The sequence below is a fragment of the Mya arenaria genome, chromosome 16, assembly GCF_026914265.1.
Source record: "Mya arenaria isolate MELC-2E11 chromosome 16, ASM2691426v1".
Classification (NCBI taxonomy): Eukaryota; Metazoa; Mollusca; class Bivalvia; order Myida; family Myidae; genus Mya; species Mya arenaria.
The window spans coordinates 46,188,707-46,213,431 of record NC_069137.1 but is presented as its reverse complement, the minus strand read 5'-3'; the positions used below and the strand labels follow the sequence as shown (position 1 = coordinate 46,213,431).

The window sequence follows — 24,725 nt, the reverse complement described above, 5'->3', positions numbered from 1 at the left end:
ACCATTTATTTTGTATAGGTACCATTTTACAAGATTTTACTTTTTAGTGGTCTACATTTTCTTGGGTAAACTACGTAATAACACTTTTTATATAAATCGCCATTCCTGGTTTAATTCAACAACGGCTTAATGCTGAATTACTGAAATAAATGTAGTGGAATACCTTTTTTGTCTTGGAACGAGCCAATTTTTTGCGAAAATGCATGGAAACCAGTTATATAAGACTGCTGACAAAACAATATATCGCAGAATTTTATATTTAAGTTCAAAAATTAATGTTTTATGCATTTTTCTAAAACCGTTAGTAACAGTTTAAGCCATAACACATTAATTTTCAAACGGAAATATGAAAATCTGCGATCTGATCTTTTGTCAGCAATATTTTATGATTAGTTTGCAGATATTTACGCAAAACATTGCTCCTACCAACACAAAGAATTAAAAAGTTGTAAAAACGATATATCTGTGAGAGTGTAGCTTTAAAGCATAGTTTATTTCACCATGCAATCAATTTAAAGTAAGAGTACTAGTATACAGTAATAGTTAGATGACATAAATTAAAATCTTAATGATTAAGAATGGCCGGTGAGGGTAGCGACGAATGAGCCCTTCTTAATCCTTAAGATTTTAATTCAGGTCATCTTATTGACTATGAAAACCACCTCATTGGCTGACACAGTGTCAGCGCACAATCTGACGTAGGGATTGTGTTTCGGATGAGTGGCAGTAGGCGGACTTTAAAACACCCGCGAAATTTGAAATTCTTAATGCTTAAACCTAGTACATAATGATTGCTTATCTGCAATTTCATTGGCTGTAAATGTAGATTGTATTATAATTACCTGTGTTTGTTTTCATACTTACAGGAGATGAGTTGGCCAATGAACTGAATCGTCTTAAACACCTGGTTTGTATACACTTTAAATAAAGTAATTAAATAATCGACGTTAACATATGAGTTATATATTATGATAGTAGCAATTCCGTAGGGAGGGCTTGATGAGGGTGTACAGTTGGGATACACTATTTATCATTTTAAAGATATATTATAGACCTCTGTTTAAACGAAGCTTAAGTGGCAGCAATTTCCAGCCTGCATTAAGTGGCCACTTATCTTAAGCGGCCAATATGACCTGTTCCAAAGGGTGGCCACTTGAAACAGGTTTTACTGTAATTAATTGAAAGTTCAGCATTCAAATATGAATTGTATACAAGTAAACGTATTATGCATATAAAATATATTCTTGTATAAAATCATACTCAAAATACGGCCTTATGAACATTTTAGACTTATATCAGACAAAAGTTTGTTCCTTATCCCGCTAGAGACAAGAACTGGCTTGGTTTCGTGGAGAGGAAAGCACTTCCCAGGTTGCGCCCCCTTTTACGTTAAATTATTGTTTTTATGGAGAGGGATTCAAGTTCCATTTTCCGCTCCCTCTTACGTTAATCTTTAGAACTCGTTATATTTGCAGAACCAATACATCGCATCAGTGGCATGTATTTTAATGATACAATACCATTTGAGTGAGCAATTAATGTTGATGTAATGCATTCTAATACCTATATAATAAAAAATCCATTTATTAATTCCAAAAAGTATTTATAAAATTCAAATAAAATTACAATGAGTCAATTTCTGAAATATTTTATCGGATTTCAGTTGCAACGTTTAGAAGCTAAGAAAGGTACTATAACAAACAATTTACCGGAGGAAGAAGGTGATGCTGGCAGTTCGTTAGAGGAAATTAAACTACCCCCTATTAAGGATGTGCAAGTTGTGGACGAGGGTGCGGCGAAAGGTAGGACTATTCAACATACATTTGTCAAGATACAAGACATGTGCTTAAAGCTGCACTTTCACAGATTGGCCGTTATGATAACTTATTTTTGTTTTTGAATGAGCAAATATTTGCGTAAACGTGTGGAAACCAGGGATATAAGAATAAGACTGCTGATATTCATATTCATGTTCGAAAAATTGATGTCTTATGACTAAAAACGTTATTAACGCTTTAAGAAAAAATGAAAAATTCTGCAGTTTTCCGAACACTTGAGGTCTGTTCTATCTTATATGACTGAATTGAAGACATTAATACCAAAATCATAACTATCAATCTGTGAGTGTGCAACTTTAAACATGGTACACACCGGTTGATACAGATTAGTTGTCGTAAACCCATTCCAGGATATATGCATGATAATCCCAAATTCAGATAGACAAATATAAGATACCGCGTATAAAACATCCAATATACACTTATGAACCTTTAAGATGCACGTACACAAACATGAAATACACCTATTAAATCCACAATGTATACAAAGAACTACCAAAAAATGTTATCTTTGCACCTTTGTACCCCATTTAGAAAGATTTTGGCAAAAAATTAAAGTCCAAATCTTCAGTATTTTCTTGTAGTTTTTTTTCCGTATGTGCTAAAGGGAGATAACACAGTTCATTTTATAGATTGTTGGTATCAACGTGATTGTCGAACATGATTGTTATTTGATGGATGCGATTTAAAGCTGCACTCTCATAGATTGACTGTTTTGACCAGTGATATAAGACTGCTGACACGAGGTCAGATCGCAGGTTTTCATATTTACGTTCAAAAATTTATATTTTATGCCGAAAAACTCATTTTTCATAAAGCGTTAGTAACTCTGTTAGCCATAAAACATTAAATTTCGAAGGCAAATATAAAAACTGCGATCTGATCTTTTGGCAGCAATCATATATTACTGATTTACAGACATTTACGCAAATAATGGTCCATTCAAAGGCAAAAAATAAAAAAAAGTTGGCAAACGGTCAATCTGTAAGAGTGAAGCTTTAAACAATAGTTTTACTTTAAGTTTAAAAAAAGAATGAGAGGAGACATGGTAATTAATATTGATACGTCGTTCAAATAAATTTACATTATTGTAAACATAAATGTCTTAAAATTGATTTTTCCCGACTTTGAATCCCTTTTCACGGGCTTCGTAATACATAATCTCTTTAAATACAGTTGTTGATGTTGTTGTTGTTGTTGATGTTGTTGTTGTTGTTGTTGTTGTTTTTGTTCTTGTTGTTCTTGTTCTTGTTGTTGTTTTGGGGGGTTTTCAAAAGAATTCACGAACTATTGTACGACTATTTCCGTACAGTAACTGTTTCAAAAAGTGACCAAGAAATCCATTTCCAAATAGTACATGAGTAAAAAAGATTTAATCGCTTACAATATTACTTGCATTGTTAATATGTAAATTAATAACCTCAAAATTATAATATATTTGGATATTAATTCGACAGAGCCAATGTCAGTCAGGGCCACAGACGGGGATTTGGCAGTGCAGAAAATCCAGAGGATGAAAACATTCCTGGAATCGTTGTCTCCCGAACAAATCGTAAAACTTAAGGTATGTCTTTATTATATCTGTACTTTGTTAATTTCCGGGAAAGTTTTATTATGTTCAATGTTTCCGTGAGTCATCAAACATAAACTTCGTTATTTCCGGGAGCAATCGGATGTGTTTGAGACTTATCGGCAGTTTCCGTAAAGCATGTAATGTATGTTGTCTTGTGCTTTAATGTGTTTTAAATTTGTTTATTAATAAAAAACACATACGATCAAAAGAAAAAAAATTACAATGTATTAACGAAGATTTTTCTTCGCGCATGAGGGCGTCGTTTCAATATGAATTCTTTGTCGTAAAACTTACGCTGCTGAAGATGGCTTATTTGCTGCTTCTTCATTGGTCAATAATGATTGGTTTGATTGACAGGTCGGTGTACGGATACATAATACATGTACAGTGTTTATTTTAACTTTCAGAATCTCAAGAAAGTAGATGACGCCTTGCATGCATCCGAAGGTTAAATTGTTTTTGTTATTATACCTCACTTTTTATACTAGTACTCTCTGTACAATACACAGTAAACTTCAGCTGACAACAATTTTCACGGTAACTCCGCATTGTTACACGTTAACGCACTGTTACACGTTAACGCACTGTTACACGCTAGCTCACTGATTCTCGCTAGCGCACTGTTGCAAGCTAGCACACTGTTACTCGCTAGCTCACTGTTACACGCTAGAGCACTGTTACACGCTAGCTCACTGTTACGCGCTAGAGCACTGTTACTCGCTAGAGCACTGTTACACGCTAGCTCACTGTTACTCGCTAGAGCACTGTTACACGCTAGCTCACTATTACACGCTAGAGCACTGTTACACGCTTGCTCACTGTTACACGCTAGCTCACTGTTACTCGCTAGAGCACTGTTACACGCTAGCGCACTGTTACTCGCTAGCTCACTGTTACACGCTAGCTCACTGTTACACGCTAGCTCACTGTTACTCGCTAGAGCACTGTTACACGCTAGCTCACTGTTACACGCTAGGTCACTGTTACACGCTAGCTCACTATTACACGCTAGAGCACTGTTACACGCTTGCTCACTGTTACACGCTAGCTCACTGTTACTCGCTAGAGCACTGTTACACGCTAGCGCACTGTTACTCGCTAGCTCACTGTTACACGCTAGCTCACTGTTACACGCTAGCTCACTGTTACTCGCTAGAGCACTGTTACACGCTAGCTCACTGTTACACGCTAGGTCACTGTTACACGCTAGCTCACTGTTACACGCTAGCTCACTGTTACACGCTAGCTCACTGTTACACGCTAGAGCATTGTTACACGCTAAAGCACTGTTACACGCTAGAGCACTGTTACACGCTAGCTCACTGTTACACGCTAGGGCACTGTTACACGCTAGAGCACTGTTACACGCTATCTCACTGTTACACGCTAGAGCACTGTTTCTCGCTAGCTCACTGTTACACGCTAGAGCACTGTTACACGTTAGAGCACTGTTACACCTAGAGCACGGTTACACCTAGAGCACTGTTACACGTTAGAGCACGGTTACACCTAGAGCACTGTTACTCGTTTGCTCACTGTTACACGCTAGAGCACTGTTACACGCTAGAGCACTGTTAGTCTCTAGCTCACTGTTACACGCTAGAGCGCTGTTACACGCTAGCTCACTGTTACACGCTAGCTCACTGTTACACGCTAGCTCACTGTTACACGCTAGCTCACTGCAACACGCTAGAGCACTGTTACACGCTAGAGCACTGTTACACGCTAGCTCACTGTTACACGCTAGCTCACTGTTACACGCTAGAGCACTATTACACGCAAGCTCACTTTTACAGGCTAGCTCACTGTTACTCGCTAGCTCACTGTTACTCGCTAGCTCACTGTTACACGCTAGCTCACTGTTACACGCTAGAGCACTGTTACTCGCTAGCTCACTGTTACACGCTAGCGCACTGTTACACGCTAGAGCACTGTTACTCGCTAGAGCACTGTTACACGCTAGAGCACTGTTAAACGCTAGAGCACTGTTACTCGCTAGCTCACTGTTACACGCTAGAGCACTGTTACACGCTAGCTCACTGTTACACGCTAGCTCACTGTTACACGCTAGCTCACTGTTACACGCTAGCTCACTGTTACACGCTAGCTCACTGTTACACGCTAGAGCACTGTTACACGCTAGAGCACTGTTACACGCTAGCGCACTGTTACACGCTAGCTCACTGTTACACGCTAGGGCACTGTTACACGCTAGAGCACTGTTACACGCTAGCTCACTGTTTCACGCTAGAGCACTGTTTCTCGCTAGCTCACTGTTACACGCTAGAGCACTGTTACACGCTAGCTCACTGTTACACGTTAGAGCACTGTTACACCTAGAGCACTGTTACTCGCTTGCTCACTGTTACACGCTAGAGCACTGTTACACGCTAGAGCACTGTAATTCTCTAGCTCACTGTTACACGCTAGAGCGCTGTTACACGCTAGCTCACTGTTACACGCTAGCTCACTGTTACACGCTAGCTCACTGTTACACGCTAGCTCACTGCAACACGCTAGAGCACTGTTACACGCTAGCTCACTGTTACACGCTAGCTCACTGTTACACGCTAGAGCACTGTTACACGCTAGCTCACTGTTACACGCTAGAGCACTGTTACACGCTAGCGCACTGTTACACGCTAGCTCACTGTTACACGCTAGGGCACTGTTACACGCTAGAGCACTGTTACACGCTAGCTCACTGTTACACGCTAGCTCACTGTTACACGCTAGCTCACTGTTACTCGCTAGCTCACTGTTACACGCTAGAGCACTGTTACACGCTGCCTCACTGTTACACGCTGCTTCACTGTTACACGCTAGAGCACTGTTACACGCTAGAGCACTGTTACTTGCTAGCTCACTGTAACACGCTAGAGCGCTGTTACACGCTAGCTCACTGTTACACGCTAGCTCACTGTTACACGCTAGCTCACTGTTACACGCTAGCTCACTGTTACACGCTAGAGCACAGTTACACGCTAGAGCACTGTTACACGCTAGAGCACTGTTACACGCTGGCTCACTGTTACACGCTAGAGCACTGTTACACGCTAGAGCACTGTTACACGCTAGCGCACTGTTACACGCTATCGTCATAGTTTGATGCGATACGGGTATAATACCGTGTCTGTGCCGTTGAATTGGCACATGACAATGAATCAAATTAAAGGATGGTTATGCCATTTCAGACCATTGGCTACGTTCCATATTTATAGGTGTAAAGCGCTAGAATTCAGTGTTATCTCGCGTGGAAATTGGTCAATTGTCTATAGAATATATAGAGAACGTTTTAGTAGTCTGTGACCTATATTCATTAGGTACATATTCGGGGTTTTATAGATCCGGGCACTTTCACTGACCTAGTGGAGCCGCCCAAGAGCGCTGACCAATGGGAGAACCTCGCTAAACAACTTGAGAGAGAGCGTGACCAAATATACCTCGAACACAAGAGAGGTGGGTCGTGTTAATGTTGTCAGTTTTAACGAGATCTTTGTTGTGTAACTGCTACTGCACTTGCTACACGTGTTGTTGAAATTATGCACGAGCGCGAAAGCGCATACAATCGAACGCCGTTGGCTCGAACTCGCTTGGCTCGAACTTCTCATTGGCTTGAACTAAATTTTAAGGACCGTTTATTTAAACTCAAGGCAAGAATTGCCGCTTGGGTCGAATTTTCCGAGGCTCGAGGTTTTCGCCGGTCCCTGGGAGTTCGAGCCAACGGGGTTCGACTGTATCGTTTAGTTTCAATTTCAATCGGGTTCTGTGTGAGGTCTGTACTGCCTTGTACCATGTTGTCAAAGTCAACGTTCAATAACTAGTGTGCGTATAGTGGAAAGTGTTGTTTTTGCACGGTTTAGCTCCGCCTTCATGTTTCTGTTAAGATATTGATGAAACAGGAGAAAACATCATCCGGAAGTAGGCAGTATTTATGTAAAAATGTTGCTTAGAATATAATATACACTTCGAACCAATCTACCGCACATGAAAATTGAGATTTAGAACATTGTTCACTTTTGGCGTACATGAATATTCGAACAAACGTGAGATATTTTGTTTGAACGTATTTTTGTCTATACGAAAGCATATCGAACATTTCCTAAAAAAAATTATAATATGAAAGATGCTATATAGTCTATACCGAAAGTATCAAAATTCCGTTCATGCTTTTCGATGAAATATGGAGTTTTATCAGTGAATATACAACATATTTTCACTGCAAACTAATGATTAAAAACATAATCTTAAAGAACTTATTTTTACTTAACTTCATCAAAACTAAACTGATTACCTTTGAACCAGTAAATGTTGCCAAAAATGATAATTCGTCATTCGAGAAAATATGTCTTTCTTTGACACTCGTGAAATAGAATACGATATTACACTGAAATCAACAAATATTCCCTATTTCTTTATTGTACAGATGGGGTCCCGTCAGAGAGGGTTCCCGTGGAAACGGAGGAAGGTACATTTGGGACCTTCAAGGACGAAAGTAAGCAAAACAGTTCTGAATATAAGACAAGATTATTGAAGCCTTAGCGTGTAATTGACGTATTCTTTGGCGTAAAAATGAATGTGTAATGAAATGCAGCGTACACTGACTCAGACCCCAAAATCTCGAAAACCCTTAAAGCAACAACTATCACAGAATGAGCCTTTGTGTGCGTAAGTGTCTGGAAATCAGTGTTGTAACACTGCTGATAAAAGAGCATTATTGGGTATAAAAATATATTTGTTTCAATCATATATTCAACACATAAAAGCCCCGGTAATGCATTATAGAATATGTAAAATTTGTCAGTATCTGTTTATATAAAGCCCTGGAAATACATACATGTAGCGAAGCTCTGTTTTGGGTAAGATAAATTATTCTTTTTCAGTGACGCATTCAATAGAATTCAAGGAGTTGAAACTCGGGCAATGCGAAACGGAATCTATTAGAACATTTATACAGGTCATGTTTTTTTATTTGTTTTTTTTCAGTCAAATATTCCATAGAAAAGAATCTGTTGACGGACGTAGCCCTGGCAATGCATAGCGGAATTTCTGTACAAGACATACTTGACGACATCGCCAGCAAAAGTATGATTTAAATTATACATGTGTTTTTCTACACATCATGGCCACTTGACCAATCTCTCGCTAAGATATATTTTGTGCTGTTGTAGGAACCCATTTTCATAACGATGGTTTAGCAAGTTCTTATTCTCTTTGCACCGAATAAGGTGTGTTTATTTGAACATAGGTAGCTGTATTCGTTAAAGCGGCCGGTATTCAAACATCTTAAAGCTGCACTCTCACAGATTGAACGTTTTGGCAACTTTGTTTTATTTTTTGTCTTGGAACAAGCCACTTTTTGCGAAATTCCATGGAAACCAGTTACATAAGACTGCTGACAAAAAATTAGATCGCAATTTTTTTATATTTAATTTCAAAAATTGATGTTTTATGCATTTTTCAAAACCGTAAGTAACGGTTTAAGCCATAACACATTAATTTTCAAACGGAAATATGAACATCTGCGATCAGATCTTTTGTCAGCAATATTTTATCATTAGTTTGCAGATATTTACGCAAAAAATGCTCATTCCAAGGCAAAAAATAAAAAAAGTTGCACAAATGGTATATCTGTGAGAGTGCAGCTTTAAAATGAGGCACTTGTTACACAAACAATACCTAAAAAAATAGTAAGGGTCTTAATCTGGTTTGATAAATTCTTAGAATACCATGGTACTATTTTATTTAACAAAACTGCTATTAACATACAGTCGCACATCGTTAACTCGAGCTCTCAGGGACTGGCAAAAATACCTCGAGCCTCGGAAATTTCGAGCGAAACGGAAACGCTTACCTTTAGTATTAAGAAATCGATCCTTTACATCCAGTTCGAGCCAACGAGTAAATCGAGCCAAGCAAATCGAGCCAACGGGGTTCCACTGTAGCTCAATCTCAACCGAAACATAACAACGCGCATGCGTAAATATTCCAAAGACATACAATTGTTAAGGATGACAAATTATATCAAAAACATTGGATAAATTTCTTGTTTTTTCCTCTTTCAGAAGTTGATCCCCGGGACTAATACGATCTCTCTGAATTGGTTGGCGGTTTCCATGGTGTTGTTATCGTTTATAGAAAATCATAGACATTTTAAAGTCCTCAGATGGGAGTCTATTCTAACCCCAAGGAGACTTTTTTTTTAAATTCTTACTAAATATCTAAGTTCGTGTGGCTTTTACTTCACATGCTTTTTTTTATTTTAATGTTCTCTAATTATTGCCATTTTGCACACTAGTATCAGGCTAATTTCCTGTAGTTTGAATGATAATTGATTATAATGTGACATGATTCAATAAAAATGAATTGTTTGCAAATATTCTCCCCATCTTTTAGTCCCCACACCCAAAAACGTTTTCATGTGGATGGATAGAAGGAAGCTCTTTGCTACCTATCATTCTATATCACGCCTCCAACATGAATGACGCAACGCCACTGTTCCAGGACTGGTCACGCGGTGACCCAATATTTCTCCATATTGGGTCACCAAATTTATATCGTACCAAAATGGCGTCTATTTTCCGATTCCGATGAGTAAATGAAACATTTAAACATGTAAACAGGTTGTCGACGTGATGTATACGTTACGGGGTTAGTAGGTGACCCGATATGGGATATACCGGGCGCAGGAAACAATATTCGGGTTCGAGCTTCGCTCTCACCCATTATGGTTTCCTTTGCCCCGTATATCCCATATCGGGTCACCCAACCCCGTAACTTATAATGTCGTACTAACTTGGTACAAACGTAATCATTTAACAACGATTTTGAAACAAGTTATGCACCAGTCAATTGAAACCACGCCCCATCCCTCAAGGTCTGGGGGTATATACCGGGGATAGCGGGGAAAATGGGCCGTGTTTTTACCTTTTAGGTAGCCCCGCAGTGCCGAGTGAATGCGGTGGTTTTGTTTTCGCTCCAAAAATAGCGGGGAATGGGCCTTACCTAGGTATCCATGGGTGCGGGGGCATTTTGCGTGGATTTTACGAGCAGTTTGTCGATTTAACCCGGGATTGGCTGGACCGAAACTCAAAGTCCCCGCTATTCCCCGGACCTGGGGGGGGGGGCGTGGTTACAATTAGCTGGTGCATTATATCCTCATTATATTAATCACTCTTGTTGGCATTATGTTGCGTCTTGTGTTGTGGAAATTGAACTTGTAGGGTTAACACGAGTATCCTAAGAAAATTTGTTCGACTTTGTGATCTCAAACCAAATTTTCTTGCGTCCAAGCCAGGATTCGAACCCGATTCGCCTTAGCAATAATTACTGTGCTAACCGAACAACTTATTTAAACTCGAACCCCTTTTGCTCGAACTCCCGGCGAAAATACTTCGAGCCACATAAAATTCGAGTCAACCGTCAATAATTAGATTCAGTAGGGAAAAATATCGGTCTCTTTAATCCAGATCGAGCCAACGAGGAAATCGAGCCAAGCGAGTTCGACCCAACGGGGTTTGACTGTATTATAAAGCCCATATTATTAATATGAAAGGTGTGCGTACTTGATGTTTAACATCTCGTTATCACACACACACACACACACACACACACACACACACACACACACACACACACACACACAAACGCACGCACGCGCACGTGCAAGCTCACACGCACACGCTAGCGCACACGCACGCACGCACGCGCGCACCCACACACACACACACACACGCACGCATGCACATGCACGCGCAAGCACACACGCACACGCTAGCGCACGCGCACACGCACGCACGCGCACAAGCACACTCGCACGCGCACGCGCAAACGCACACGCACGCTGTTTTGGTGTCCGAAGGCCTCACATTATGTTGGTATCATTTATAATAGTAGTTTCACCAAAACAATGTGACAAACAAGGTTTATTGGCTTGAACTATTCAGGTGACATTAAGAACACAAAATGCGCTTTCTTTTTTTAATGTGCAGTTTTGGTCATTTATAGTGATCAGCAGGCAATTACGCCCCTAAGTTACGCCCCCTCCAACGTCACATCATGGAGCCGCCTCTGAATGGCTGGATAAAACCGCAAGCTTAGTGTGCATCTGCTTCCTTAATCACCAGATATGGGCATTAGTACACACGTGCATATTTTGGCAACGTGTGTCCTAAGTTTCATAAGAATATCTTGGATCGTTTTGTTTTATTTATGGCCACGGTTCAAGTCTTTGCGAGACAACACCAAGGCTACCACAAGTTTTTTTTTTCTTATACTCAACGATGATAGTAAAAAAACGGAACAAACAGAGTTCTTTATTTTATTATCGAAGGAAGAGTGTACATTTACATACGTACACAGTAATAAAAGGCAGTTAATATGTTTATATTGCGTTATAGGACGGATCAATATGACCTGAAGCTCGATGAAACGTTGCAGATATAAATATAAAATAATAAAATAAATATGTTATAGGACGGATCAATATGACCTGAAGCTCGATGAAACGTTGCAGATATAAATATAAAATAATAAAATAAATATAATAAATAAATAAATAAAATAAATAAATAAATAAATAAATAATAATATAATATAATAAATAAAAATAAATATAAATTTCAACGTTAGATGAACACTACGTGTTTCCTGACCGTCTATCAAAGTTCAGAACTGACGTTCGGATACTCTATCTAGGCTGCATTCAACTATTAGTAGCTTAATGCTGTGAAACCTTCCTGTAAAAACAATCAAACTTTCAATAATGATAATGAAACACAACATTATATTAAGACGCGGGTTCAAATTAAAATCATATATGAAGTTTTGATTTTGCGCAGCTTTACTTCACTTAGGCAGCCGTGGCACACAGCTTATGACACAAGGCTATTAAACGTATTCCACAGTGACAAATAACTTATGACACAGTGACACGCGCAGTTTATGCCAGAGTGACACACACTTGTTCAACTGTGACACAATAGCTTATGACAGAGTGACACGCAGTTTATGCCAAAGAATCACAGAACTTATGACACATGGACACGCAGTGTATGCCACAGTGACACACACTTGTTCAACAGTGACACACAGCTTATGCAACAGTGACACAATAGCTTATAACACAGTGACACGCAGTTTATGACACAGTGACACACACATTATTGCTGTTATCTTCGTTTCGATGATCCGAATTATGTGATGGATCCATATATCCGAAAAAGGGAAATACAATTGGAAACTCCACACTGATTTGGTTTTTACAATCCATAAACGTGACATGTTAACTTCAGCTGCTTTCATGCAATATTACTTAATGAATTAATCCTCATATCGGTTTAAAATTAATGATCTTTTCATTATCTATATTTTGTCTTTAACTCAATTAAATATAACAAACATTGGTCTAATCCCTGTTTCCTGAATTTCTCTGTAAATGGTCATCGCTGTTGGAAAATTTTCTTTGTCTTCCCAGGGGAGTTAACCCTTTACTTTTAGATTTTGACCCTGTCAAAGACACGAGCCCCTTGTTTATATTCGGTAAAGAAAGCTGGTTGTCACTTTGTTGACGTAAATAAGGTGGGACTACTTTCTGTCGAACTTCTTTTTGATGCGCATTCGGATAACTTTGGGAGAAAACGTCATCGTTCGTATCATAGTCTTCGTATTGATCGTCATTTGTCGGAGAACTGCTTTCGCCCGTTTCTGGAGTAGAATTACCCGAATTTACTAAATTTCCGGTCACATTGCGCAAGTCTGGAAGTGACAAAGATGGTCTGCGTTTTCGATTATTTAAACTATATTCCGGAGGTTCAAGTGTATCGTGGCTGTTACATTTAGTATCCTGCAAACCTGGAAATTTCTTATTTTGATTATTTAGTAATGTCTCTGTCAGTAAACAGTCTTGTTTGTGGTGTCGTCTGTTTAATCTCGGAGAAGACAGTGAAAGGGAAGTAACTGCGTTTGCCTTAAGAGCTCGTTCAGATCGAGTGACTGGCGCTGAATCACATTTATCTGGTATTGCACTTTCGTATTCATTATTAAAACCATTGCCTTCTTTTTCATAAGAACTATTTGAATAGTTTGTTCTTGTTTGCACTATATCCCGAGCGGAACTATACCCTTTCCTGCGCTCAGGCGACGGTGAATAGGCTGGCGGAAGTTCACGAGCTGTGGCGACTTGTCGATTTCTGGGTTTCCGCCGGCTTCGGCTAGTTCCGTCATTTTTCGGAACTTGATCGTCATATGTTTCAAGGACCTTCAAAATGTCTTTTCGATTGCACTTTCTCGCCAAAGTGATCGGTGTATGCCCTGAAGATATAAAGAATGCAATAAATAATTCAAAGGTAACATTGGCCTTAGATAGTATCACTTTTCTCAACGGCGAAAAAGCGTGCATGTGTTTAATTATTTATTTGTTCTGCTGGTGGGGTATATACACGATAATCGTTTGTTTGTTTCAGCGTAGATGGCCAGATATTTCCTCCCGAGTCAAGGTAGCAAGGGCATGTGTAAAATGTTTTTTTCTGTCAATGTTTTTGAGGAGAAATATATTGCTGTCTTACTCTGAATTTAAAACATAATATGTCGCATAATGACTTTGACTTTGATGATACTTTGATGATATTTATTAATATGATTTTAATGATATTAATAGCAAAAGCTAAATAGCACATTTATAGTTTATCGTTTTAAACCAGCAAATCAGAGACAAATATTTCGTGCACTCGCTTTTGGTTACAGGCCCAAGTGACCACGTGAATTTGAGTGAATTCGTTTAATGTATATAATACATGAACATGAATACAATCGACCTCGTTGGCTCGAACTCATAGGGACCGGCGAAAATATCTCGAGCCTCGGGAAAATCGAGCCAAGCGGTAATGCTTATATTCAGTTTAAATAAATCGGTCCTTTTCTTCAAGTTCGAGCCATCGAGTAATTCGAGCCAAGCGATTTCGAGCCAACGAGGTTTGACTGTAGCTGCATACGTGAACTATGGCCTATAATTGTCTGTCAAGTTTAATAGGTAACACAATTGTTTAGAACTTAACTAGATCGTTGTTAACTTTGAAATTTAAACATGAACTTTTCGATGAAGTGCTCATATATTTAAATAAAATAAGTGCAGCTGTATCAGTTTGCCTCAAATAAAGTGAGAAATATTGCAGATCACATATGTATTCATCAAACTTCCATAGCAGTAATGATTTGAAAGTTAACAGCGATGACGTTAACAATGTTGTTAACTTGAAGAAAGTTCTGAACAATCGGCCCAATGTCTCAAATGTAAAGCTGCCTTCATGAAATATTCCCTGTGTTTTATTATTCATTCTTTACATTATTTTACAATGAAATTTAATAGGGAAGCTCACAAGACGTCATTACTGTCAAGAGACAAATCTCTACGATTTCCACGTTGGTTAGTTTGATGTTTTCCTCATTAAAGGCCTAGTTTAAGCCTTCTATAAGTGACCCCACCCCCAAACCTGTGTTTAGTACACAACCTCTGTGTATTGATCTTAATCATCTTGCCCTGATTCCTCTTATCAGATCTCCAATCTGAGTATCCTGCTGTGCAGTTTTGGGGGCTTTATTATAGAAATGGACCCTAAATGGACCTGAGCCAATAAATGAATACACGGAAAATTGGCCCGTACTTTGACACCAGTGCATTTAGCAGGAGGTACACACCAGGGGATAATCATGCCAAACTAGGCCTTTAAGTCGTAAAACAGTTACTAAACGTTTGTTTATATAACATGTAAATTATACAATACATAAAAAACAACAGTATCAGTTATTTTGGTATTTGTATGATGAGATATTTACCGCTAGTTCGCTGTGGTGTCGATATTAAACCTGTGTTATGTAACACTATAACTATCAGAATTTATCAACATTGCAGCGTTATGTGTCTACATTTAAATGTTGATATATGATAAGAAGCTCTCGAGTGGCTAACTGCAGCCTGAAATGTGTTTCTGCATTCGTGGATATAAACAAATATACTTTATCTGAAAGTTTGGTTTTTAATGATTTATTAAAAAGAAAATCAAGCACAAAATGGAGTGGTCAACATTATATTTTGTTCAATATGAGAAGGTAGCATTTCTGAAGAATTCCAAAACATTCACTTCAGTAAAGCAGCAGTCAGCCATTTTTATTTTAATCAGGTGAAGCGGTAGATATAAACTGTGGCTGGCCCAGTTAGTGGGTAGTTTATTCAAAATATTGTTGATCACTAAAAAAAACTTAAATAGCGTTAGTATGTACTCATACGTCGCATCAAATCATTTAGTTGTGTAAGTACATACTAACAATATTTTACCATTACTAAGATTTGAAACACTTAAAGCTGCACTCTCACAGATATACCGTTTTTACACCATTTTTATTTTTTGTCTTGGAAAGAGCAAATTTTTGCGTAAAATATCTGCCAACCAATGATAAATGATTGCTGACAAAAACTCAGATCGCGGATATTCATATTTATGTTTGAAAATTAATGTTTAATGGCTTAAACCGTTACTAACGGTTTAAGAAAAATGCATAAAACATCAAATTTTAAACTTAAATCTGCGATCTATTTTTTGTCAGCAATCTTACATAACTGGTGTTCATGCATTTTCACCAAAATTGGCTCGTTCCAAGACAAAAAAATAAAAAAGTTGTCAAAACGCTCAATCTGTGAGAGTGCAGCTTTAAAACCACTTTTTGGTTTTTAGACGTTACCTTACCTTGTCTATTCTGATGTGACAACAGAGTTATTCCACCCTCGTGATGTAAAATATCCTCCACCACGTAAACGTCACAATTCTGAACCGCATACGTTAACGCTGAGTTTCCGTCACTATCTAAGATTGTGACGTCAGTATCCCCGTATTCCAACAAGCCTTCGATAAACATTGGTAAATTTGCAATACATGCGTGCATTAACACTGTCCGTCCTAGACGATCTTGGATATTAACATCCGGGCCTTTATTAAAAATGGCTTCCAAGAACGCTAAGAGTGATGACGTATCAATGTCGACGTAGCACAGGTGCATTAACAGCGTCTGAAGATCGTGGGTGACGTCTTGATAATCGATTTCGACGTCTTCATTTTCGCTTATCGTGTTTATTACGTCATCAATGTTACCAGAAATGAGGGCTTGTCTAAGTTCTTTGTGAAGAAGATCGCTGTCGACCATTTTACTTATATTTCTGCTCCTAAAATAAAGGAAGTACATTTAAATTCAAATTTGTATTCACTGACAGCTTCGTATTATTTATCACTAAACAGTAAATTAGCTTAGCGGTTTGTCTAAGTCAAGTGGCTAATCAATTGGTATTTTCTATGCAAAGTGTATGAAAATGTGTTTGAAATAGACTTATAAAAAATATAAATGAAACCTTATGTCACTTTCAAAAAATCAAAATGCCTTTTTTTCTAAGTTGAATTTAAAGAAAAATAATGATGTTATATTATATGTTAAAGAATTGAACAAAAATCACTAATTAAAGCTTAAATTTTCCACTAGCTTTTAGAAGCGTTATGAATTCAGCCTCTGAGCTTAAAAGGAAACCAAATATAAAATAAATACGAAATAGCAATTAAACTCATTACATAAAAATAGTATGCAATGTAAACAGACATTATACAATGCAACACAATAAATAAACTGATTTACATACAAAAATCGAAATATATAATCATGATTTTAATCATTGTTTTGTATCATACAATATTCAAATAGTTACTTACTTTTATTGTTAGAAAATTCAAATCATATGCCCCCAATTCTATAAATTCAACGGATTAATTACGATTCGATTGAAGCAGTTTTAACTCACAATGCTTCAATGAATAAAATATTCATGAAAAATTCAATACCTGTGTGCATTTGTAATTCCATGACTGTTTACAAATCCGAACAATCAAAGTGTTAAATAAGGATTTACAATTCAAATGAACATCTAAGTGTATTTAAACTTCCATTCTGTATTTTAATGACAATCTTTAACATGTATATAGAACAGCGATTAGATTACATCATGCATATAGGTAGTTAAAGATACTCTCTTACTCCCGAATAAGATTTACCACAATTAAAACAATTACCAAAAGGGATAAATAAATATCGAAAACAATAGTTCTTATGAAGGATACCGAGTTTAATTTGAAAGAAAGGTACAGAAAACACGGTAGTTCTATCTGACACCAGGTACACCATAGAAAATCACAGTAAATATTTCATTAATATTTTTGAGTTTTCAGCTTTTAAATACACGGTTATAATATTGTTTATAGTAATGAATATTTTCTATAAATGCATTATTTAGTAAACAGTTAAAGGTTCATCACTCAAAATGTATGTTTTTTATTCATGTGTATGTATTGATTTTGAATAAGAGTGTCACTTTAACATTAATTTTGTTTAGCGTACAAAAAGAAAAACATGTACTGAAATATAACATACCTACATAAAATCCAACTATTTCGAAATTTGTAGATTATTCTTTATAAATGTCCACAAGTATACGGAATGTTACTTAAAAAGCAAGTGTCATACATTTTATAACATTTTGTTACATCCCCCAAACCTGGTTTTAACACACGCTTCTACTTAAGTTATTTGGGAACAATAAATCCTATATTTATTTAATCTAAACAATACAACGACATTGCTGACACGAATCGATTGTTGACATGCTTTGTGTTAATCTGTAAAACAAAACGATGATCTTTAGTGTCGCCTGATTAACTCTTTATATAAACACAAACGGATTAACAGATCATGAGATTTATCAAAGGATTATCGGCGCGACCAAAAAATTGACTCAGGGTTACAGACTACTTGTAGAATCCAAGATTGTATTTGCTTACGAGTGGGTTCAAATGATTTCTGATAGTACAAATATTTACATTTCGATTTGTATTTTCTAAGTCATGATATTTAAAGGACGCGAATAAACGATTCATCTTCTGTACGTCTGGGCGGTACTTATAAAACATATTAAGTCATTTCCTAAGTTTAACAATTAGTGGTTATATTTCGTTAATACAACAAGTCATTTTCTTTAAATATGACTTTGAAAATAATAGGAAATCGATTTAAGTTAAGAAATGACTTGAGATGTCTAATGAATTCCAGGGGCCGAATTTATAAAGCATCTTTTGTCATTTCCTAATTTAAAGGCCTAGTTTAAGGAATGTTTGGCATGATAATCCCCTGCTTTGCATCTCCTGCTAATTGCACTAGTGTCACAGTAGGGGCCAATTTCATGTGTATTCGTTTATTGGCTCAGTGTCATTTAGGGTCAATTTCTATAATAAAACTTCTAAAACTGCACAACAGGATACTCAGATCGGAGATCTGATAAGAGAAATCAAGGAAGGTAGATAAAGATCAATAAACAGAGGTTGTGTACTGTGCACAGTTTGTTTGTTGTTGTTTGTTTGTTTGTTTGTTTGTTTGTTTGTGTGTGTGTGTGGTTTTTTTGTTTGTTTGTTGTTGTTTTTTTTTTTTTTTGGGGGGGGGGGGTCACTTATAGAAGGCTTAAACAAGGCCTTTAAGTCATTTCCTACTTTTAACAATCATTGGTCGTATTTTGTTAATAAAACTTGTCATTTTCTTTAAATTTGACTTTGAAAATAATAGGAAATCGATTTAATTAGAAATGATTTGAGATATTTTATGAATACCAGGGACCGAGTTTAAAATGCATCGTGTGTCATTTCCTAACATAAGTCGATTTCTTAAAAAAATATCAAAGTCAAATTTAAAGAAAAATAAAAGTGTTTTTAGCATACAAGTATTTATTTTCCTTAAAGGCAATGACAATTAAAGAATTCAGAAATTATTAAGCCATTATCTCATATGATTAGAAAGGTACTTAACTTAAGAAAAATGACTTAAGATGTTTTATGAATACTGCCCCAGTCCCTTTTTCGAAGGTGTCATCGACCTCGCCGCCGTGCAAATGTTTGAATGTTGTCCACAGAATCATCATTATTGCATTTTAATCGAAGTCGGGTCTTACAGTAAAAAATATCCTCCTGGAATCCTTTTTAATATGTTTCGCACACTTTTTAGGTAAAATACGGTGACCTTAATGAAAATAAGCATCATCTTCATTAGCGGCTTTAGACGGGGGCGCACCAGGCGCGTGCCCCCTCTAAAATTGCTTAAGTTTACTTTTAACATGTCAATATCCGAAAAGCAATATGAAAACAATGCCCTTATGCACCAGTTAATTGTCACCACGCCCCCCGGTCCGGGGTATACCGGGGATAGCCGGGGGAGTGGGCCGGGTTTTAACCTTCCAGGTGGACCCACAGTGCCGGTTGAATGCGATGGTTTTGCCTTCATGCCGAAATGCGGGGATTGGGCCTTACCTAGGGTCCCTGGGATGCGGGGGCATAAGGCGGAGATTTTACCAGCAGTTCGTAACCTCAAAGCGGGGATTTTTTCCGGGCTTGGTTGGACCGAAAGTCAAAGTCCCCGCTATTCCCCGGACTTTGGGGGGGGGGGGCTTTGTTGACTGATGCATTAAATGCACTATTTCAGGCTAAAATAACATATTTCCTTGGAACGGACCACAAACTCAAACTAACCCATTGTTCGTATGCTTTGGGAAGGGAGCGTACGTTCTATGTTTCTCTTCCAAAGTGTACCCCCTCTAACGCGAGATCCTGAAGCCGCCCCTGGAATTTTAATACCCATTTTAAACTAGGAACCGCAACTCTATTTTCACGACCGATAAACTATGACGTCATATTGTCTGCTGACGTCAAATTTACTATAATATTTCTCGGTTTTCTCAGTGGCAATTCAGTGTGTGTATACCAAGTGATAAATTACGTTATATATGCTACGTCGGAAGACAACATTTTGCTTAAAATGAAACTTAAAACAAAGATAACTTTTGTTTTTCTTCACCATTTTAAATGAAACAAAGGCACAAAACGTCAGCTCCATCACTTAACGGTGGGGCAGCTGTGCCTTGTGTTTACTTCTGCACAAATGAGTATGATTTATATTTTATTTTATTTATTTTTTAAACGGACACATTTCGAAAATCGGAGAATGTGGTACCGTGTCAGTACACTTTTACTGCAGACTGACAACGATTTTGTTTCAATAGTGTGTGAACTGTGATGCCAGGAGCTTTTCTCCCGCATCGAACGTGTGCATATTTTGCTAGTATTTCACGTACACGCCGTTGCGTACACACACCGTAAGCACATTCTGGCGCATGCAAATATAAATGTATGTTTAGTCAGTGTGTGTAAAATTGATTGACGTGATAAATTACGTCATATATGCTACGCCAAAAGGCAACGTTTTTCTTAAAATGAACACTTAAAACAACGATAACTTTTCTTTTACTACACCATTTCAATTGAAACGAAGATCAGTCTATGCCGCTTAAGAAGTCCCGCCTTCGTTTTATTAATAAGGTGATTAGTTTCATCAAACACTTCGACAAACCTGTTTCCAAAATAATGTTTTGACAGTGCTCCGTCAGACGGCCGTATTGTGAAAAGGTTTGTCGAAGTGTTTTAAGAAACTAAACTCTCAATCAAACTCTGGTAAAATATCGAAGACGGAGCTCTGTAAGCGGCGTAGGCTGCGCTATGTTTCAGTTAAAATGGTGAAGAAATAGTGGTTATTTTAAGTCTTCAGCATTGATGAAGCAATTAAACACACACTGACACCGTAAGAACATTCTGGGGCATGCAAATATAACTGTATGTTTAATACCTACGCGGGGACACAATATAACTAATAACCACCTCTTAAAAAAGTAAATATGCACATAATAATAAAAGTGCAGGCGTTGTTGCTCTAGTGAATGGCGCCGTTGAGTAGTGGATGCGCTGTCGAGTACGTTTTGTGCCAGAAGTAACATAAGGGTTTTGACTTGAAATATAGTCGAACCCCGTTGGGTCGAACTCGCTTGGCTCGAATTCCTAGTTGGCTCGAAATAGATGTCAATGACCGATTTATTTATACTTATACGGTAAACAAAATCCCGCTAGGCTCGAATTATTCGAGGCTCGAGGTATTTTCTACGGTCCCTAGAAGTTCGAGCCAACGGGGTTTGACTGTACACATCTGAATTACTGAGAATATTATTCTGTATGTCTTGGTAAAGGTCATGCACCGATTAATTACCATAGCATTTGTGGCATGCCTCCAAATTCATTAAAATATTTTATTTAATTTATTTACCTATCCTATTATTTAAACGCGTACAATCGTCTTTGCGGGCCTAATAATTGTATGCATTCAAAACGTATGAAATTTGAAACTAAACGGTATTGATAAGACCAAAAGAAATAGTTTTGTTTCGAGTTACCCGACCCGACCTACGAAATAGGCGCCGACAATGCCGTTTTTGTAGTCCGTTTGTTAAAAGTGAAAAAATAAGTGAGTGTTTTAAAATGTCATTTAAAATGTAAAGAGCTTAATATAGAAGGTAACCTTATCACCATCTCCAAAATGATGACAGTAACGTTCTTAAAGACCTGGTTTAAGTCTTCTATAAGTGACCCCTCCCCCCACACCCCCACCCCAATCTGTGTACAATACACAACCTCTGTGTATTTATCTTAATCTATTGTCTTGCGCCTTCTTATCAGATCTCTGCTCTGAGTATCCTGCTGTGCAGTTTTGGAGGTTTTATTATAGAACTGGACCCAGTAAACAAAAACACGGAAAGTTTGATAATCGAGCCAAACATTCCGTAAACTAGGCCTTTAAATAAAGCCTAATAAAAAGTAATTAAAAGGCCCACCTACCCTACCTGTTTTTAAAAATGGTGTAACCCAACAAAAACATTTTTCGGCCTAATAATATTTCATTTGAAAGGAATCTTAATGAATTATGTCTCACCATGATTTATTGACCAATTGTTCCGTGAACTTGGTAAAAGAATGGTCGGACATAATGACATCCCCAGCGTATTAAAATATGTAGAACTGGGTGATTTTTTAATTTTCAATAGCTATGCTTAATCAATGATGATTTCTATCGTCTCAATACCTCTCCTCGTCCGCGCGTCAAAGGCCATTTATTCTTCAATGAATGCGTGCCGGCTTAATGCTTTTCAGACCATCTAGTGCAGTTATATGAATAGAAAGCAATATGATTCCGTTTCTAAAGTCACTTGCAACTCTTTGGCGTTCTCCCCTCGCATTCAATCTCATTCGGTGTGTTTAATCGATGTTATAATTTACATGTACTTTCGCAAACGCTTTCTTTTATTCTTTTCTTACATTATTTTTATTTCTTTATGAAATGTAGACTAATGTTTAATATTCTTATGCGTATTTATCAACATTTTAAATACTGAAACAATGCAATAAACAATTAAGATTAAACATAAATACAGTTGAAACTCTGATATCTCGACGTTCTGGTTATGTCGAACATTTAATGTTTCCGAACGTGATTAGTGAGACATATTTGTATTTCGGTTTTATCGAATTTTCGTTATCTCGAATTATTTCCCGAGTTCGCAACGACTTCGACATAACGAGTTTAGATTGTTTATATACAAGTACATCTCTTGTTCTGTGACATTTAAATCTTGAAAAGTGCCGTGTTGTATCTTTTTTATTCCATACTAGCATCTCACAGATTGAGCGTTTTGACAACTTTATTATTTTTTGTCTTGGAACGAGCCAATTTTTGCGAAAATTCATGGAAACCAGTTATATAAGACTGCTGACAAAAAATAGATCACAGATAGTTATATTTAGTAACGGTTTAAGCCATAAAACATTAATTTTCGAACGGAAATATGAACATCTGCGATCTGATCATTTGTCAGCAGTCTTTTATCATTGGTTTGCAGATATTTACGCATAAAAAAAAATGCTCTTTCCAAGACAAAAAATAAAATCAGTTGTAAAATTGTTAAATGTGTGAGAGGGCAGCTTTAAGGGACTCACTCATGTTTTGTAAAATGCACTTATTTATGACGGAACAAAGTGTGGCAAATCATAAGTAGAGTTAAAACTAAGGTACTGGCGGTTGGAACCCTTCAACAAATGTTGATATATGCTCAAATATAGTCTATGAAGTCCATAAAAATGAATAGCGTTCGTAACACTTTTCAACAAAAGGCTGAAAGGTTAAATTACACCCCCCCCCTTGTCAATATAAGAGACCTTGTGGGCGAGCGGTTCTGTTGTCAGTTTTCTTTTTTTTTCTTATTGAGTGTACCGGCATGGGTTAGCATCCCACTAAAACTAAAGGTTTTTTTTATACTTTCATTGTATCTGTTTTCTGCAATTTCGGTATCAAAGAGTTAACTAGTTATAATATAAGTGTTTTCAGATGCATTACCGTGAAAAAAAACAACAACAACATTGGTTCAAAAACATGAGCGAGTCCCTTTAAAGCTTCACTCTCGAAGATTGATCGTCTTGAAAACTTTGAAAAAAAATCAATATGTCATTGTCTTTCAATGAACTATATATATATATAAGTTAGAAAAATGATGTTTTATGGCTAAAAGCGTTACTATAGCTCTATGTAAAATGAACTTTTCGGTAGTTTTACCAAACATTTGTTCTATTGTGAATTATGTTATATTAGCCGATTCTGGGACATTTTTTTTAAGTGTCAAAACTGACAATCTGTGAAAGAGCAGATTTAAATGATATTGAAACTACGAAAGGAACATAATATCATAATGCGAACAAACTTACAGACTAATTAATCAATCTTAAACAAATATACATGCAATTAACGATCTATAAACAACGGAAACAAATCATCTTACCTACTTTAAAGAAATTCATAGCATCCTTTATTTATAAATTATGCACTTTCGTTTTATCTTAAAACTGCGTATGAACCAAACACATAATAGGAGCTCTCATTGAAATAAACATCGACGTTTGTTTACACTTAAGAAATATCCCAATATAGAAAAAGCATGCTTGCAGAATGCGTCTCTGATTCATACCATTTAAATAGGTTAGTTAACGAAGGCTTGTCAATACCGCGTCGCGATTAATAAAGGTTTTGCAGTAGACTGGTTATCAGATTTGAGGAAAGATTATTTACACGATATTGTTATTTACATAAATGTTTTTATTTTTCTAAAAGCTGTACTCTCAAAGATTAAACGTTTTGACAATTTTTTTTTTGTCTTGGAATGAGCCTGTTTTGCGAAAATTCATGGAAATCAGTTAAATAAGAATGCTGACAAAAAAATAGATAGCATATATTTATTGTTAAGTTCAAAAATTGATGTTTTATGCATTTGTCTTAAACCGTTAGTAATGGTTTAGGACATAAAACATTCATTT

The 24,725-nt window shown here is 37.1% G+C and overlaps 2 protein-coding genes across 8 annotated transcripts in view; one reads left to right on the top strand and one right to left on the bottom strand.

The window, feature by feature from the left end:
- The window catches only part of LOC128222664 (uncharacterized), a 14,039-nt gene extending 4,257 nt beyond the window's left edge, over positions 1 to 9,782 (top strand). Inside the window, exons 3-10 of the mRNA XM_052931766.1 lie at positions 867 to 907; positions 1,664 to 1,802; positions 3,296 to 3,402; positions 3,819 to 3,858; positions 6,757 to 6,870; positions 7,838 to 7,906; positions 8,398 to 8,496; positions 9,477 to 9,782. Of these exons, the coding sequence (XP_052787726.1) occupies positions 867 to 907; positions 1,664 to 1,802; positions 3,296 to 3,402; positions 3,819 to 3,858; positions 6,757 to 6,870; positions 7,838 to 7,906; positions 8,398 to 8,496; positions 9,477 to 9,496 (629 nt within the window). The 3' untranslated portion in view covers positions 9,497 to 9,782. The remainder of the gene's footprint in view (positions 1 to 866; positions 908 to 1,663; positions 1,803 to 3,295; positions 3,403 to 3,818; positions 3,859 to 6,756; positions 6,871 to 7,837; positions 7,907 to 8,397; positions 8,497 to 9,476) is intronic.
- A 1,935-nt stretch (positions 9,783 to 11,717) lies between these two features.
- LOC128222223 (uncharacterized) lies at positions 11,718 to 24,353 on the bottom strand. Of its 7 annotated transcripts, XR_008259100.1 has the most exons (4): positions 17,879 to 17,929; positions 16,152 to 16,624; positions 11,903 to 13,722; positions 11,718 to 11,826 (listed from the first exon to the last, which is right to left on the bottom strand). XR_008259100.1 is itself a non-coding variant. In XM_052931155.1 (3 exons), the coding sequence occupies exons 2-3, from the start codon at positions 16,603 to 16,605 to the stop codon at positions 12,818 to 12,820; spliced, it is 1,359 nt and encodes a 452-aa protein (XP_052787115.1). In that variant the 5' UTR covers positions 16,606 to 16,624; positions 24,194 to 24,353; the 3' UTR covers positions 11,718 to 12,817. The 7 variants fall into 7 exon arrangements, 6 of the variants coding, with proteins under 6 accessions (XP_052787115.1, XP_052787116.1, XP_052787118.1 ...); XM_052931155.1 differs by lacking the exon at positions 17,879 to 17,929 and adding an exon at positions 24,194 to 24,353 and having other exon boundaries at positions 11,718 to 13,722; XM_052931156.1 differs by lacking the exon at positions 17,879 to 17,929 and adding an exon at positions 24,198 to 24,353 and having other exon boundaries at positions 11,718 to 13,722.
- Positions 24,354 to 24,725: the final 372 nt, after the last annotated feature.

Coding starts and splice junctions, on each gene's coding strand:
- LOC128222223 (XM_052931154.1), bottom strand. Junction 13,723..16,151: donor GTCACATCAGAATAGACAAG/GTAAGGTAACGT, acceptor TTATATCTTCAG/GGCATACACCGATCACTTTG.